The following is a 16266-nucleotide window of genomic DNA, read 5'->3' as shown; positions in this document are numbered from 1 at the left end:
CCCCGCCCTCCCCGTGCAGAGCTGGCACCCGGCAGCGTCCCTGGGCCTGGAGCACAGTTTGAGGAGAGCCCGGAGGACTGCAGGTTGCAGCACAGGGGAAACAGCTCAGAGGTGCTGCTGGGTGCAGTGTCCAACACACCCTCTTCTGCATCAAGACCAAACTGGTACAATACTGAATTCAAGATTTTTACATCAGTAGGGAAGCTGGAAGAGGCAGGAGTGGAATTTATTCCTCACTATCTCAGCCAACCGGGAGAACAAAGCGCAGAACAGAAGATGGGGATGGGCCACGCTGGTTTCCAGCGCTCACGCCACAAGCTCAGGGCCGTTTTGGAGGTGTCAGCGCAGCTGCCTGATGGCAAAGCAGAGCGCTGATGGCAAGGCTCATTGGACACGGGCAGCTACATCAGAGGCTGGAGCTGAAAACGTGGCTCCCAGCTGAGGGGAAGGAAAGCCGAAGGAGCAGTTAAGCCAAGTAACATATAAATGGCTCTCACCTCTCCTGAGTCCTGCCCAAACTCAGCAGCATGAGAGTCATTAAACTGCATCCAAACACAATGCTCTGATTAAAGCCAGTCTCCAGCAGGAAGATTTATCATCTCAATTACCAGCAGTGGACACAGCAGTCAAGGCCTCATCATTTTACATGAGCAAAGAGGAAAACAGGAAGAGAATCACTAATATTAGCCCAAGGAAGGTAAACAGCTTGTGAGTGAGATGAAGATTTATCTCTGGAAACACTTGGCCTGGTCCCAGGTCAGATTTGCTGAACAGCCCCGAGGTTCCTGCTGGCTGCTGCGCTGCAAGGCCAAATGTTCTGCTGGACACCAGCCGGCCAAGGCAGCTCACGTAGGGGGAGACCTGTCCCTCCTCCCCTCCCGTGGCAGCAGGCAGCCCAGCCAGCCCCGCAGGGGCGGCCAGGAACAGCCTGCAGCTTCTCTTACGGCTCCTCAGATGCAAACACACCCGCCGGGGTACCTGCAGGTGGGACAGGCACCCCTGGATGTGGTCTGTGCCACAGCAGCGCCAGTCCCAGCCAGGGCTCAGCTCTTGTACCGAGCAGCTCAAAGCCAACAGCCAAGCTCCCGCGGGAACACCTTCCACCAGGTACCGCGGGCTAAGCCCGTCCAGGACAGTCCTGAAGCAGACAGGGCAGGAGCTCGAGAAGCCTGCAGGGAGGTAACGCTTCAGTGCGACATGCTCCCGGCTGCGTGCCCATGTGCCGCTGGAGCTGAGCGGGCAGGGCCCCAGAGCAGCGGGGCAGGCACGGCCGCCCACCAGCCCGGGAATGAGCCCAGGTACCAGGATGCCCCGTGGGCTCGCTCCACTCCTTCTGCAGAGTTTACTTCTCACCAAGAAAGAGGGAGAATATTTGACCCCTTGCCTCCGCCCGGAGTTGACAGCGTCCTACTGGCTGTGCTGCAGATCCTGCGGTAGCCAGGTGCGACCCGCATGCCCACAGCGGGGCCCTGACAGCTCCCCCCGGCCCCAGACACTGGCGTGCCAGGAACCATGGAACTGTTGGACGCGGCGCTGCCAGCACAGAGGCTCCACCGCCCCGTGCTCTGCACTCACGCTGCCGCGACTGATCCCAGCATGCTGGGCACAGCCTGCCAGCGCTGCACGTCCCTGCGCTGAAACCCCTCCATCACTCGGAAGGCTGTACCTTTACAACTGCCCTTTCCGCTAGAGGATTCAGACATAAATTGTACTTTAAATTCAATATCAGTCATTAATATTTCATGATTACAAAACGTTAAGGATAATGTCACTGGGAGGAATGTCTGGGCAGTTAAAACGGATGAGTCAGAGCTCACCACGGGAGAAGTCAGAGTGCTCAAGAGCTTCCCTGGCTTTTGAAGCAATCCGCCCTGACAGGCTTCCCTGCCAGAGGGGAGCCACAGCCTTTACTGACTTGTTCTGAAATCCTAGCCGCTGTGTGTAAATATTGTCCTTCTGATTCGTGTCACCTCATGTTTCCTCTGGATGCTGAGTTGTGCTGCAACGCCACGATCCCCTCCTCCCTGGCCACTGCTGGCACAGCCTCCCCCAGAGCCCCCGGGATGTGCCACGGCTCTGCCACGGGCCCCCCTCCCTCCGGTGCAGCTGAGCAGCCCCGACAGGCCTGCCCACGGCTGCCTGACCCGGGCAGGGCTCACGACAGCACGGCAGGCAGACAGCGCAGAGGTGGGCCCGGTCGGCAGACACAGAGCATCAGCGCAGAGGCGCTTGGACGCGCGGCAGAGCCAGACACCCCCCCGGGGCCGCGGGGCTCTGGCCGGGGCTGCAGCCCCCTTGCCTGGCCAGAGCAAACGGCTGCCGCTGCAGTGGGGTGGCCCCACAGCAGGAACTGATCTCTGGGCCCAAAGCCAGGCTTTGACTTGGCTCCTTGAACAAGAACAGCATCTTCCTGCTCAAGAACAAGCAAAGAATCAAGAACTACAACTCCCGAGGCGGGCTCCTGCCCACGGGCAGACAGCTCTGCAGATGTCAGACTTCGTAGCCCCAGCAGCTCCCGGGTAGCGCTGCCGCGGCGGGGCCAAGCACAGCAGGTCCCCGGCTGTCCGGGCGACCCGCGCATCCCAAATGTGGAAAACTTTGAAGAATATGGCAAAGACTATTTGCTTCCCAGCATGGCACCTGGGATTGAAGCCCCTTCTCCATCTTCAGTCTCAGAAAAAGCAGGAACACAGAGCGCTCCCTGGGCCCGGGGGCCAGATCCACCACCGCGTGCAGGACCTGCGGAGCCCGCGCGCCAAGGCACTGTGCAAACAAGACAGCGGGCAGCGGGATGCCCAGGGCAGCTTCTTACCCACAGTGGAACACCTGCAGGAATGCAAAGCCTGCCCTTGGCTACTATTATTTTCTTTTTATTCCTCAAGAGGAGTTTATTCAGAGCTCCTTTGAGCAGCAGGACCCAGATTTGTTCTTCTCTCTCTTAACTGGAGAAGACAAACAGAACTGCTGGAAGTGTCCACACCCGGCTCCGCCGCCCCCGTCACAAGGAGGGAAGATAAACTAATAAAGCCTGCAGAGCTGTTCCCTCCCGCCTCTCCCAGCTGGGTGCGAGTGGATTTGGCAGGCACTGTAAATACAGGCTGAAGGACAGCTGAGCCATAACGGATAGGAGAAACCATCACCAGGGTCCTGAGAGTCAAAGAGGAGCTAATTTCATAACAAAAGAGCTTCACCTCATCCTCCCGCTAAGACTTTTCCTGGTGGGCTGCAGGGTGAGGCCAAGCACTGTGGCCAGAGCCAGGCAGCACCGCTGCTCCCCCTGCCCAGCACGGGGTCTCCTGGACTCTGCCCCTGCAGCCCCTCTGCTGCGGTGCTGGGACGCCCGCCCACTCCGTGCTGTGCCCTGCCAAGCCTGCAGCCACAGGAAGGGCCGGGAGACCAAGGAGCAAGGGCATGGGAGGCATCCAGAGCCACGAACCCCACGGGCAAGCACAGCCCACAAATCCCAACCACCACGAGCACCCCCGCAGGGGTGGGTGCTGGCAGCCGCCTGTGCTGCAGGGCTCTGGCTGATGGAGCACCCCCCCAGCACGTGGCTGAGTCACAGGGATGCAGGTGATGTGAACAGAGACCCCCCGGGAGCCCCCAGAGCCGCTCTGCAGGTGTCAGTGCAGGGAGCGAGCTGCACAGGGATGACTGGCAGAGCTGGCGCATAGATAACACAAATCTGATTAGCGTTCATCAAATATACTATTCGACCATGCTCCCTTATTAATGCTCGAGTCAGGGAGAGTATTTTTAGGTTGTCTAGGGAGATGTCAGACTCAGTGCTGCTGCGTTGTTTTTTTTGGTTTTGTGGTGTTTGTTTTTTTTTTTTACCTCAGTGTTAATTAACACTTGCATCTTGGTCACCTCTGGAGCGAACGCACCCGTGTTTCCCCCTCTGCCTCACTCTGCTCAGCACAGACCGTCTGCTCCACACAGTCACCCTCCATCTCACCTGCTTCCATCGCCAGGACAGTGATGTTGTGCCACCCCGCCGTCTCCCGGTCCAGCACCTTTCCTGTCACAATGGCGCCTGTGTTGGCATCGATGTCGAAGATCCTCTCCACGTCCGTGCTGCGGTCAATGGCGTACCTGAGACCAGGCAAAACGGGAAACTCAATGGCTGATGTGCCAAGCCCAGCCCTGTCACCAGCCCCAGGGCGCAGGGATCTAACGCAACGGGCCCTGTATCGCTGCTCTCACTTCTCCTCCGCAGCAGCAGTGTGCTACACGAAGGCCACATTTCTACCAGGCTGCAAAGCCCAGAGCTCTCAAGTAAAATTGAAGGGTTGCTTTTGGTGCATAAAGTGGAACTAAGCACAGACTGTGGACAAGGGGAACAACTGGCTCTGATGGGAACCTTATGCTGAGGACAGACATGAAAACACAGGGTGTAACTCCACTCATGACTCAGGGAACCTTCTGAACTACAGGTTCAGGAGAAACACAGCAGAAGGAGGGCACCCCTGCGCGAGAAGCCCGCCTCACCCACCTCTCTCTCCCCTGATGCTGCCACAGCACCCATCCCAGTGAGAGCCAGAGGGCAGCCCAGCAGCACATGGGCAGGCCACGAGCCAGGCCTGCCGCCAGCTTGAACCTCTGCTACAGTTACGAGTGGCAAAGTCTTCCCTGAATCTGAAACGAACCTCTGCAACTGGAGCCAGAACCCTGGCAGCAGAGGTGGGCAGCAGCCAGCACCCCCCAGTCAACACAGCGCATCATCCCCAGCAGCCCCGAGATTTGCCCTGGTTTGGGCTTCCCAGTTCCAGAGGAGCAGCTGAGTTGACTCAGATCTCCTCCAGCTCTGACCGGCTCCAGCTGCTCAGCAGGACCCTCTACATGTGGCTCTTTCTCCTCCTTCAGCTGCTGCGGTGCTGCCCCAAACAGTGCCCTCCCCGGGCACCCCACCCACAGCCCACAGCTCCCTGGGCACCTCTGGAGAGCGGGACCCCCGCCTCACCCCGCAGGCAGCCCTGCAGCTCATGAGAAGAGCAGGCACCGGGCGCAGTCCGCGCCTTAGCCCCGACACCACGAGCCCACACAGTCAGTCCCAGTGGCAAATCTCCTGCATTTCCAACCATTACACACATTACACACAAAATAAAGCAAACTAACGTTAAATCAGGGCACAGTTAGATGTGTGCTCCTTGGGGAAGGGACTGGAAGGGAAGCCCAATCCAGCTGAGGCCCTCGAGCACAGCCGTAACACAAATAACAAACACCACCACTGCAATCAGAATTAGAAATCCAGAAGGCCTACAAATCACAAACAATACAGCATAATGTTATTGTGTACAGCATCTTTCATACACTCTGCATCCCAGCATGCTTTACAGAATTAAATAATACAACACGGCAAAGAGTACAAAGGATAAATTACCAAAAGGAGGGCTGTGAATAAATTAAAGCCTTCAGTCACATGTCCAGCAACAGAAGGAAGATAAATGTAGGGACAAAGCAAGCTGGAAAGCTGACAAGACCGGACAGTACAGGCCACATCAGATGAGAGGAGCAGCGCAGGACGGGCTCCAGGCTGGAGGCACGCTGGGGACGGTGGAGGTGGCTTTCCCAGGCGCTTGCAGCTCGCCCGGCACAGCCCGGCTGTGGGCCGCGGGTCCAGCACCCGCGTGGCTCTCGGCCAGGAGCACCAGCTCACCCTGCGCCGCAGGGACAGCTCTGCACAAAGGCACTGGTGGCCTCAGGGCCTTTCTGCCCCATGCCCTGGGGGGCACCAGCCGCAGGGGAGTGTCTCCTGAGGGCACCCATCTAGCAGCCAGGCAGAACATGCAAAGGCATTTCTGTGCTGTTTAAAGTCCTACACAGTACCAGACTACATTCCCTAGGTCTCTCCCTTTCAGACAGATGGGGGGATGAAAGACAAAATACAATGACACTTGGTTGTAGTTAAGGAAAAACCTTCAAAAATCACTATCTAAACTGCATGCACACACACGCTCCATGTGCTCTGTACCTGTGTGTCTGGCTTCTCCCCTGCTCCTGGCACCTACAGGGATGGGGATCTGCCACACAAAGCCAGGTACCAGCCCAGGCATCTCTGAACCAACCGCCAGGCAATTCCCAGCTATCCTGCACCTTCTGCCCCAACTCCCAGCTGGAAACAGCCTCTACAGGCTCCAGAAGGGACAGTGACACAGTGACACTACCACAGCCCCTCATCCGCTCTGTGCTCGCTGACTGCAAAGGGAGAGGAGAGGTCTGGCCACTCCGACTTGTACACACCAGTCCAATGTACTGGCTGGAGGAGGAACAGAAACCAGGATGACAGCACCTAATATCTTTCCAATAGCGTAACTGAAGCATGTGCATTACTGCTTCCACTGTTCTCCCACATCACCTGACCTCAGACACATCCTGTCTTCATTCCACTTTTTAATAAAGACTGTTACAGTTCAGGATGGTACTTCACTCTCCAGATGCCTCCCCTGCTTCTTGGGTAAGCACATGCCCGTTTTGTTCACACTCATGTCATTGCTGCACAAACAGAGAAGTCTGCGAAAACCAGCTACACTGAAAAACCCAGTTAGTGACAGGAGACATCACTGAGCCTGGAGACATCTGACACGGGCTGCCTGCGTGGCCAGAGGGCAGGCAGCTGGCAGGGGAGGGCACTGGTAACCTTTTCTGAGGCTTCTAATTGTTTTGCTGCTAAGGTTGTCTTCTGTGCTTTTGAATTGTCTGCTGAGGGCTGACTGCCCGTATCCTATGGCAGTGCACAAACTGAACCAGCAATCTGATCCCTCTGTCGCCACTGCTACACAGAGAGCTGCCACCTTCTCAGCAGGCACCGGGGGAAGGGGACAGAGCTCCGAGCATTGTCTGCATTTGCCAGGAGAACAGGGCTGAGCCTGCCTCTACACACCAACTGCGGAGGTGGCCAGTCCAGGTGGGTCTGCAGCTCCGCATCTGGGCGAAGGGCTGCAGAGGCTCTGGAGCACCGGTCTGGCAGCGGAGCTGGGGACGGGATGTCCCCCTGTCCCCCCAGAGCTGCAGGTCGCCCTGCTCCACACAGCCACCGAGCAGCTCCGAGAGCCCACGGCCACCCCTGTGCTGGAGCAGCCAGAACAAGCTGTCTGTGCTGCGCCGTTCCCATCGCTTCGTGCAATACGGTCTGCACCACTCAAGGGCTGTGCGGGCCACCACAGGCCTCTCCACCTCTCCCAGTGCAGCTTCACATTCACCCATCCCGCCGACACCCAACGCTGCTCCTCAGCGGGGAGGCGCAGGGAGGCCCAGGGTCCCCCAGACGCCCGGGGACGGGACACCCGCCCGCTCCTGCTGAAGCTGGCTGGTGCTCCAGAGCAAGAACTGCAGTCCCCAGCCCTGATCGGTATGCGGACCCCGTCATCCACTTCCCTCTCTTCCTGCTGGCACTGCCTGTTGGTTTGGATGTTACAAGTGACTGTTTAATTTAGACAGCTTTCTTGGTGCTCATCTTTCTCGTGAATGCATTTCTCAAGCAGTTTGTTTCACTTCTCCCCCTGAACGCAACAAGGAGCACATTTTATGCCATGTGTTTTGTTAATAGGGAGCTTTTCAAACACTGTGTGAAAAGCTTTTTGTTGTGTTTGTTCTTTCCTCTTCTCCCTTTTGTGTTGAAGCAGGTTGCAGTTCTTGCTGTGCTGCTGGAGCCTATAAAATGCCCATGTCCAACACGTGTCTCCAGATTTGGTGAACGTCAAACAAGAATATCTCCAAGAACCTTAAATCCCAAGCCACATCTTCCCAGTGCTGATAAAGCCTGGAATGCACACAATCAGAGCACAGGCTCCCACTGCAGAGAGAAAAAACAAAAGGCTCCCATACAAACAGCCTCACATATACAGACAGTCTATCACTGTACTACCTCGTACAATGGCTCAGCTGAGAAAAATTGCACTGCGCCCAGGAAACATACAGCTAAAGCCAAAAAGCCAACTGGAAACTAAATTCTTTCAGAAAGAGTGGTTCAAGCTTTTGTAAGACAACAAACAAGGATGGAATAAAAAAAAAAGTACTGATCCTTTAGAAAGGCATTTCCTGCCCGTACCACGGTGGGTTTTCACGCCGCCCCCCAGATGGGTGCAGCCCCTGGGCTCTGCTGAACTTCAGCACAACACCCCGCTCCACAGTGCTGGAGGGCTGGTGCCCCTCTCCAAGCAGCCATGGGCCAGGGCTGCTCACCCAGAGAGGTGGGGTGTTCCCTGGGCACCCTGAGACCCAGCTTGTTCCCACCCAGGCAGGCGGCTGCCAGGGGCTCTGCACCCACAGGAGCTGGGAGCGGGGCAGCAAGCAGTGCCTCGGGGACGCCTCCCAGGGAGAGGGGAGTCGGATGCCCCTTCAACCCTCATGAATTCATACCACATCCCTTTGCAACCCAGCCCAGCTCGTCGGGTGGGCACTTGTCCTCTCACCAAGTGGCCACATCCTCGTGGGACAAGCAGAGCAGCAGGAGGCAGCGGAACCCCAGCCTGAAACTCGCTGCCAGCAGCTGCATCAGGCCAGTGGTGCAGCAGGAGCTGCAGAGCCCCATTCGTGCTGGCCCAGGGATGACAGCAAAGAGCCAAGGGCACCTCCTTTCCCGTTTGGCTAAAAATACTTCCCAAACCTCGTTATTGGCAGCCTGGTGTCAGCAGGACCTGGAAACGCTGACAGAGCTGATTTTTGTTCTGCTGTCTCTGGCAATCCTTGTTCCTTCCTGCCTCAAGGGGAGAGTGCATCTTGTCATGACAGAAGGTTGTGGCTCTCCCCTATTTACAGGGCAGAGCCAACACGCAGACCAGAGTCCAGGAGGCAGCAGCCCCTGCAGAAACACAGCCACATCTTTGCTTCCACCTCTAGCAGACAAGGATCAGGAAGTTAAAGGGATCCACTGAACTGCAGCAACTTGAAAGGGTTCATACCAACTTCAAGGAGCCGAGGATCAAATACTGGTCATGCTGTCTGGATCAGTTGCTCTCTAATGTATCAGAGGTGAAGTACAAGTGCTGGCTTCTTGTGACTGTACTTTGGAGTAGCACACTTGAAATGCTGCGTGACTTACTGCCGTCTCCTGCTGACGGGTTAGTGTCACATCCTGGCAGGGTACTACAGGATGCTTGCATTCATGTTTGTGCACCGCTTTGAAGCTGTGAACAGCTGCCTACGTGGCAAAGTATTTTGTTAAATTACCTGGCTAGCCAGAGGACAGGAAAGCAGGAGAGATCTAACAGAACCTTTCTCCTGCATAGGTGCCCCGCTGGCATGACCAGCACAAACCTGCAGCCCCAGCCAGCACAGGGCCAAGCGGCAGGGAAGGTGCAGGGGAGCGTCATGAGGGAGGGAGATGCCACTGCTCCTGACAGTGGGCACTGCAAGAGCAGAGGAGAGGGAGAGAAGAGGTGGATGGACAGAGACTGAAGGCCTCAGGGGAGCATGGGGGGTGCAGGATGAGCTACCTGCCTGGGGGGAGCTGGAGGGAGAACATGTATCTGAATGCATTAAGCCTACAGGGGAGAACACGCTGCAATTCCCGTGCTGCAGCAGATGCCTGGGCCCTCGTGCCTGAGCACGAGGCATTGCCTTGCCTGGCACTAAGCTTGCACTAAGAGAGACACTCGCATACCAAACTTTGGGCTCTAACCCTCTTGCTCCTGCAGAGCACTTGAATCTGCTTCCCTCTGCTCCAAGTCCCCATCACCCTCTGCACAGCAGCAGAAAGCCTCCCTCCACTTCTTGCTTTTGTTCTGTCTGCAAACAATGCAACAAGCTCCACAGGGAAGCAGCACAAAGAACAAGAGAAAAAACAGAGTAAGAATAGTTCTGTCCCCAAGGCCCCTCTCCTACAACTACAGATCAGAAAATAAAATCCACGTTCTGTAGCACTGCTAGAAACAGTCAAGTGGAAAAGCACATGCACACGTGTACACACACACAGATGCATAGAAAGGCTGCACACATGTGAAGAGTGCAAGCTAACAGCCACGTGCTCAGGGTGGCCACAAAGAACAGAGAGGGTAGCCACACGACAAGGTGAGCAGAGCGACTCCGAGATGTCCGACAGACCGCGCCGGCTGTTGCAAGTGCTGCAACAGCCCATACATAGTCCCTGGCATGCCAAGGCGGATTTCATTCACATTCACCCCAAAGACAACTGTCAGCATCCAGCTTTGTGACACAATACTCTCTGCCAGCTGCCAGGCATCTGTACATGGCAGTTTTCCATGAGTAAATTATTGTCTGAGCTTTCTAAACATTTCAATCTTCATTTCCACGAAGATCAGGAAACACCCCTCACCCCACCCTGCCGCAGTGCATCCCCCATGGCCACGCAGCCCGGTGGAAATTGCTGAACAGGATCAGATCTCTAACCGAAGCCTCCCCGGGCACATCCCCCACCATGTCCCTCTCCCTGCTTTGTTCCACCTTATGCTGCCCGGGATGGGGTCCCTGCAGAGCTCTCCAGTGCAAAGCCACCGCTGCTCCTTTGAAGCGAGTCTGCGCAGGGTGCCTGCAGCCCTGCCGTCACCTGGCACGAGAACACACATTTCAAGGAAATTTTCCACACGCTGAGGATGTTTTCTGAACACCAGCTTTCCAACACAACCGCTCATGACTCAGGCCAGTTGGCAGAGCCAGAAGGCTGCTTTGTGCCTTAGGTAATAACAATTTAACAAGGTAACAATCTCTTTAGCTGCAAATTAAATGGAAATGGGAAATGTCCTGTGCAGATAAGCTGCTGCCTGGATTATGTTCCCTGCCCAAATGTAAACTCCTCTGATCTTTGATCCCTGCACGCATGCACACACAGCCAAGCTGGGGCTCTGCACCCCCAAAGCCTCAGCTCACTTCTTCACTACTGCCCTCCGGTCATTTCTGGTTGCTTGTCTGGCCTGTGCCAGGCACCACCACTGACACCTCACTGTCAGCAGGGAGGATGTGCAAGTGTCACCCAACTGCCTTCCCCAACACCCCTCTCACTCACAGCAGCACACCTGTCACCTGTGGATGGCTGGTCCTGCTCACCCATTCCTCGCACTCAGGCCACCACTCACCCGCCAGCTGGCTGCTTCCCAGGACTCTCACACGCCCAGACACGCGTATGGCATGTGGCATCTTCACCTGCCTGCCCCTCCTCCTCTGCCATCACCCCCCCTCTGCCCCAGCCACGGTCACATGTGCCCCTCGGAGCGACCCCGCGACCACTGCTGGAAGGAAGATGGTGCAAGGTTTCAGTGGCTGCTTTACCGGACAGGATGGTTCGCTGTGTCTGGGTCAAGGGCGGTGACCACCCCCACAACAGAGCCGACGTGCGCGTCCTCCTGGACCTCCATCAGGTTGGAGGGGGGCCGGAACTCGGGGGGCTCGTCGACGTCCAGCACTGAGACCCGCACGATGGTCTGGTCCCGGAAGGTGCCCAGGTCCACGAACCGCGGGTCCACAAACTTGTTGAGGGCCTCCACCACAACAGTGTGCACTTTTTTTGACTCGTAGTCGAGAGGCTGGAACAATAGGAAAGGGTTAGCCACAGCCAGCCCGAGGAGCCCCCAGGCCGCCCCCTCCTGCCCCAGAGACACTGGGGCAGCACTAAGGCCACCCGCTCCCAGGCAGGGCCTCCGCCACGGGCTGGGGGCTCGCGTTCTGCCCGCCAGCCGGCAGCGCCCGCACTGCGGGCAGGAGGAAGAGGAAGGCTCCAGCCCGCTGCCCCAGGGACCCCAGGAGGGCCCCCAGGCTGTGCAAGGTGCGGGCAGCCAGGATTCACCGGGAAGACAGCACACTGCGTGCTGCAGGCGAGCGGGTTTTAGTCATTAATCACCCTGCTGTTATGTCTGCAGGGGAGGCGAGCCGAGTGCAGCGGCCTTGGTGAACAATCCGTTCTTTCTTGGCTGCATCAAGCATTCACTTGGTTGCTTTTGCCACCAAAAGCAGACACAAAGTGCTGCTGGTCAGCTATAGGAATGAGGTGGGCATGTTTCTCTGCTAAGGGGTGCTATCAGTAGCAGCTGTGAGCACTCATCTCCGCAGCCCTGTGCACAGCTTCACCACGCAGGGCTCGCTGCTCCGCTGCCGCCCGGGTGCTGCCCTGCGCAGGCTCTGGCAGGCATCGTGCTGCTGCCCCTTTTCAGACCTTCCTCCCAGACACAGGTCTGCACTTTGCCAACCACACAGAGCAGAGGCAGGTCTCTCCCTGCACCTGCAGGCACAAAAATGCTACTGCTAGAGCAGCATTCAGAGAAGCATTTATTTCAACTCAAATGCAGTGGCAGGAGTCCCCAGAGGAAAGGGCCCTCCTAGAGATCTGTGCCCTCCCTCACCTCTCACCTTCTGCACCGTGATGACAGCCTCTTGGGTATTGCTGTCCGTGGTGACTTTGAACATCTCCACCCCTTCCTCATCCTTCACCTGATATGTCATGTCCGTGTTCTCCCCGACATCAGAGTCCTCTGCCTTCACCCTCCCGATGGCTGTACCCACCGGGGCGGTCTCAAGAATGCTGAACTGATACATCTCTGAAGGAGAAAAAGGTACTAGGGTCACTGCTTCTGCCTTTGAACCCCTGCCAGCCTAAGAAGGCCCTCTGCAGGCACCCTCAGCCTACCAGGTTGCCCCAGCTTCACCAGGGTCTATGGTCCTGAACGCCCTGGCAGGAACACACACCCCAGTCAGAAACAAGGGCCGAGGGAAGGTAATTGGGGAGCACTCAAGGTACCATGTGCTGCCGGGATCTGCAGCTGGTGTGCAGCAGAGACTGCACAGCCCACTCCTGGCAGCAGGATCACCCACACTCCTCATCTGGGGGGTGGTCCCAGATTAGAGCTTGAGCCACAGGCCACTAGCAGTGACCTGGAAAACAGATGTGCTGTAACAAGGCTGCTGTCTATGAGCCAGGCAGCGCCACTGTGCCTCGCGTCGGGGCAGAGCTCCGGGGCAGCAGCCAACAGCCAAGTGCCTGCCCGAGCTCCCAGGTGTGCAGGGTGACAGACCAGGTTGCCTCCTCCCCGGCGCCGCTCAGAGATGGGTCAGGGAAGGGCTAGCTCTGCTCTCCCAGGACTAGCACTGCGAGCAGGCGCCGTGTCCAGGGCCCCTCCACCACGCTGCCAGGCTGGCTCGGCCCGCAGACACGTGGTGGGAGCTGAGCTTATCCCACCCCCCAAGGGGCCAGAACTTACTCTGAGGGAAGCGTGGTGGGTTGTCGTTGACGTCGGTGACCACGATGGTGACTGTGGTGGATCCAGACAGGCCACCCAGCTGTCCGGCCATGTCCGTCGCGCGGATCACCACCTCGTAGCGGTCCTGCGTCTCGCGGTCCAGGTCAGCCACGGCTGTCCGGATCACACCTGGAAAGCGGCAGCACAGCGTGAGCACAGGAGGTGACTGAGCACACGCAGGGTCACAGACGGGGTGAGGCTGGAGGGGGGGCTGACGGAGGGCACTTCGTCCAAGCCCCAGCTCTAGGCAGGATCAACTGGATCTCCCAGCCTCTCCGCATACAGCAGGTACTCTGATACTTCACCAGTCTCCACAGCCTGTCCCCGACTCGCTCCAGTATGCCCGTGCTTCACTTATATTTGGCAGTCTAGAACCAGACACAGCACTCACATCACCTCACTGGTGATCTCTTCCTAACACAGCCCTGGGTGCTGTTGGACACCTTTGCTGTAGGTAGCAAGATGCTGACAACATCATCTGCTGGACCCCGGCGCAAAGGGGAGAAAACCCTTTTCCAGCCTTCACAGAGATCACGTAAGCAAAAGCTGACTGAGGGGAGAAAAGGGCTCTGGGGAGAAGAACAAACCCAGGTTGTCTTCAGCCAGGCAGAAACAACATGAAAATCCCCCCAGAGCCTAGGAAGGGCCACAGGCTCAACCTGATCCCAGCAACTCTCTGCAGGCAATTCACAGGCATGTGGCAGGAAAGGTTCCTGACTGCTGCCATGGGCTGCCGGCAGCTCTGACAGGGTTGAGCTCTGGAACAGAGGTTTGTGCTTCTCTCCTGGGAGGCCAGGAGCTGGGTGAAGGATTGGTGGGGGCAGAGGCACAGGAGCAGAGGACTCACCCCAGTACAAGGGCTGCACTGGGGCCAGCCCCAAGGTTTGCATCAAAAGGCTGTGTGAAAGCCCAGGCTGAGTCACGAAAGCCTTTCGGCACAAACCTGCAACAGCCCACTTATCCCTACCCGCTGAAGAGGAGCCAGGCTGGCGCAGCATTCCTAACGGAGTATCGCTGCTCCAGCCCAGGCTCTGTTTCACAGGTGCCTCATGGCCCAAGCGTGCCTGGGGGTCCCCTCTACTTGATTTGGAGATAGGGGGGCAGCGTATTTCCAAAAGTCTATCTGCACAAACCCCCTCGTTTGCAAGTGTCCCTCTAAATTAACAAGACCAGTGATGATAAACATGCTCTGTGTCAGGGACTAGAGACCATAAAGCTTAACAAAACGTATGGTACGTTAGTACATTTTATGAAAAGAAGTCTCTTAAAAAAAGTGTTTATAGGTCTTCAGTAGTCATCTAGGCTTGGGGGAAATGACCAGGAATATAAAGGAATGTAAAACAACAAACAAAGAGTAGTAAAACCCAGAAAACACTGTGAATGACAGAAGTTATGAGTTCTATGTCACCCAGGAGTGTTTCATTTACATAGAAACAAAGCAGAGAAGAAATATTTTGAAAATGAAAGAAAGAAATTATTCTGCCCTGAGGTGGCACCAGGGGCGTGCATGAGTGCATACATGGATACAAGGTCATTAGTGGCACATTCCCAATCCCACTATGCCAGCAACACCCCAGAACAGCCAGGAATCAGCTTGAAATCCCCTTCAGCTCAGTTTCTTAACATTCCCACAGATTTAGACATTATGTTTTTGTAATTGCTCTTTCTTTCAGGCTTTTCTGTTTAACTGTTAGCTTTACCTTCTCCTACTGTGAACTGCAAAACCCATCTTTGCTTTGTTTCCCCAGTAATCCTGCCTGGTGTCAGGGAAGATGCTGGAGGGGGGCTGCCTAGCTGTGTGGGTCTCCAGTGAGGAACAAGCGGCTCCTCCCTTGCCAAGGAACAACGGAGAATCATTCAGTTGCTCTCAGCAACTTGCAAGACATTTGGTGACACACAACGTGAGCAGCGGCAGAGCACTGCAGCGGTCGGGGTGGCTGGCTCGAGGCAGATGCTTCTGGGAAGCTGTCAGCACAACCCGGGCGCGGCAGGGGAGAGCTGGGTGCCAACAGGCAGCAAGGAGACAAGATGTGGCTTCAGGGACACATCCTGAGGCTTCCAGGCACCAGCACTCCAAGGCCAGCGGGGAGCCGCAGTCTCCCGGTCCGCGTGCGTGGCGCGACCCTGTGCACCTCCCGACCACGGCTGTGGGGGGACGGCTCGCACCAAGGAGCCGCTGGTGCTGCGGCCCAAAGAAACGCCACGGAGCTGGGAGGATGAAATCCCCCCTCCACCCGCCTCTGCATGATGTTACAGGTGCAGCAGGAGATGGCAACACTGTTCCGGAGACATTTATCTCTCCTTGCTTTCCGAAACCAGCAATTATCCCAACGATTATCACTGCTGGGATTTATTATGAAGGCATAGCCACCGTTTCAGATCCTTGCAGTCCCCAGCTCTCACAGACAGGCACAATTTCACTCAGCTTCCCTTGTCCCTCTGTCATTTCAGTTCTGCAATTACCTGGACTCCCACTGCCTCCAGCCCCACGAATCGAGAGGAAGCTCTGTCTCACCCCCTCTCTGGAGCACCTCCCGCAGCTGCCTGCTCACCCAGCCCGGTACCTCAGCCCTTCCGCTGAGGGCCACGCTCCCGGCCAGCACGCAGCAGCGCGGCAGACAGAGCACTGCAGAATTGCTGCTAGGAGCAGCCCAGCCCCTCCAGAGGAAGGCAGTGGGTGTTCACCCCATGATGGGGCCCAGGGACCGCACTGGCCCCCTTGTTCATCCTGGGTCTGTTCAGAGGAAGCCCTTTGATCAGGAGTCCCACCCCACCTCATCTGAAGGGGCCGAGGGAGCCCCGACAAGGGGGCAATGAGCCTCCTGGCACACGTCCCACCCAAGAGCAGGCAGGACTGGCCTTGCCCACGCACCCAGGGCTGCATGGATTGCCCTCGGCTGGTCGTGCTTACAGGCCTCTCCTGCCACTCCACTATGAATATAAAACTGTTATTTCTGGGCGAGCACTATCTCATTGAAATTTAAGCAATTCCGTTAATTAACGGGGTCTGAAGCATTTTATAATGAAAATGATTTATGTCAGCACAATAGTGATGAATTGGGATGAGAGGGAAAAAGCT

At 56.7% G+C, this 16266-nt stretch overlaps 1 protein-coding gene across 1 annotated transcript in view; it reads right to left on the bottom strand.

The window, feature by feature from the left end:
* The window catches only part of CDH22 (cadherin 22), a 78542-nt gene that overhangs the window by 14625 nt on the left and 47651 nt on the right, over positions 1-16266 (bottom strand). Inside the window, exons 5-8 of the mRNA XM_026862350.1 lie at positions 13149-13316; positions 12301-12488; positions 11227-11480; positions 3959-4095 (exon numbers count right to left, since the gene is read on the bottom strand). Coding sequence (XP_026718151.1) covers positions 3959-4095; positions 11227-11480; positions 12301-12488; positions 13149-13316 — 747 coding nt within the window. The remainder of the gene's footprint in view (positions 1-3958; positions 4096-11226; positions 11481-12300; positions 12489-13148; positions 13317-16266) is intronic.

This window comes from Athene cunicularia (assembly GCF_003259725.1).
Source record: "Athene cunicularia isolate RWA chromosome 20 unlocalized genomic scaffold, athCun1 chr20_part2, whole genome shotgun sequence".
NCBI lineage: Eukaryota > Metazoa > Chordata > Aves > Strigiformes > Strigidae > Athene > Athene cunicularia.
Note: the sequence above shows the minus strand (reverse complement) of the source record. Positions and strands in the feature narration are given on the sequence as shown.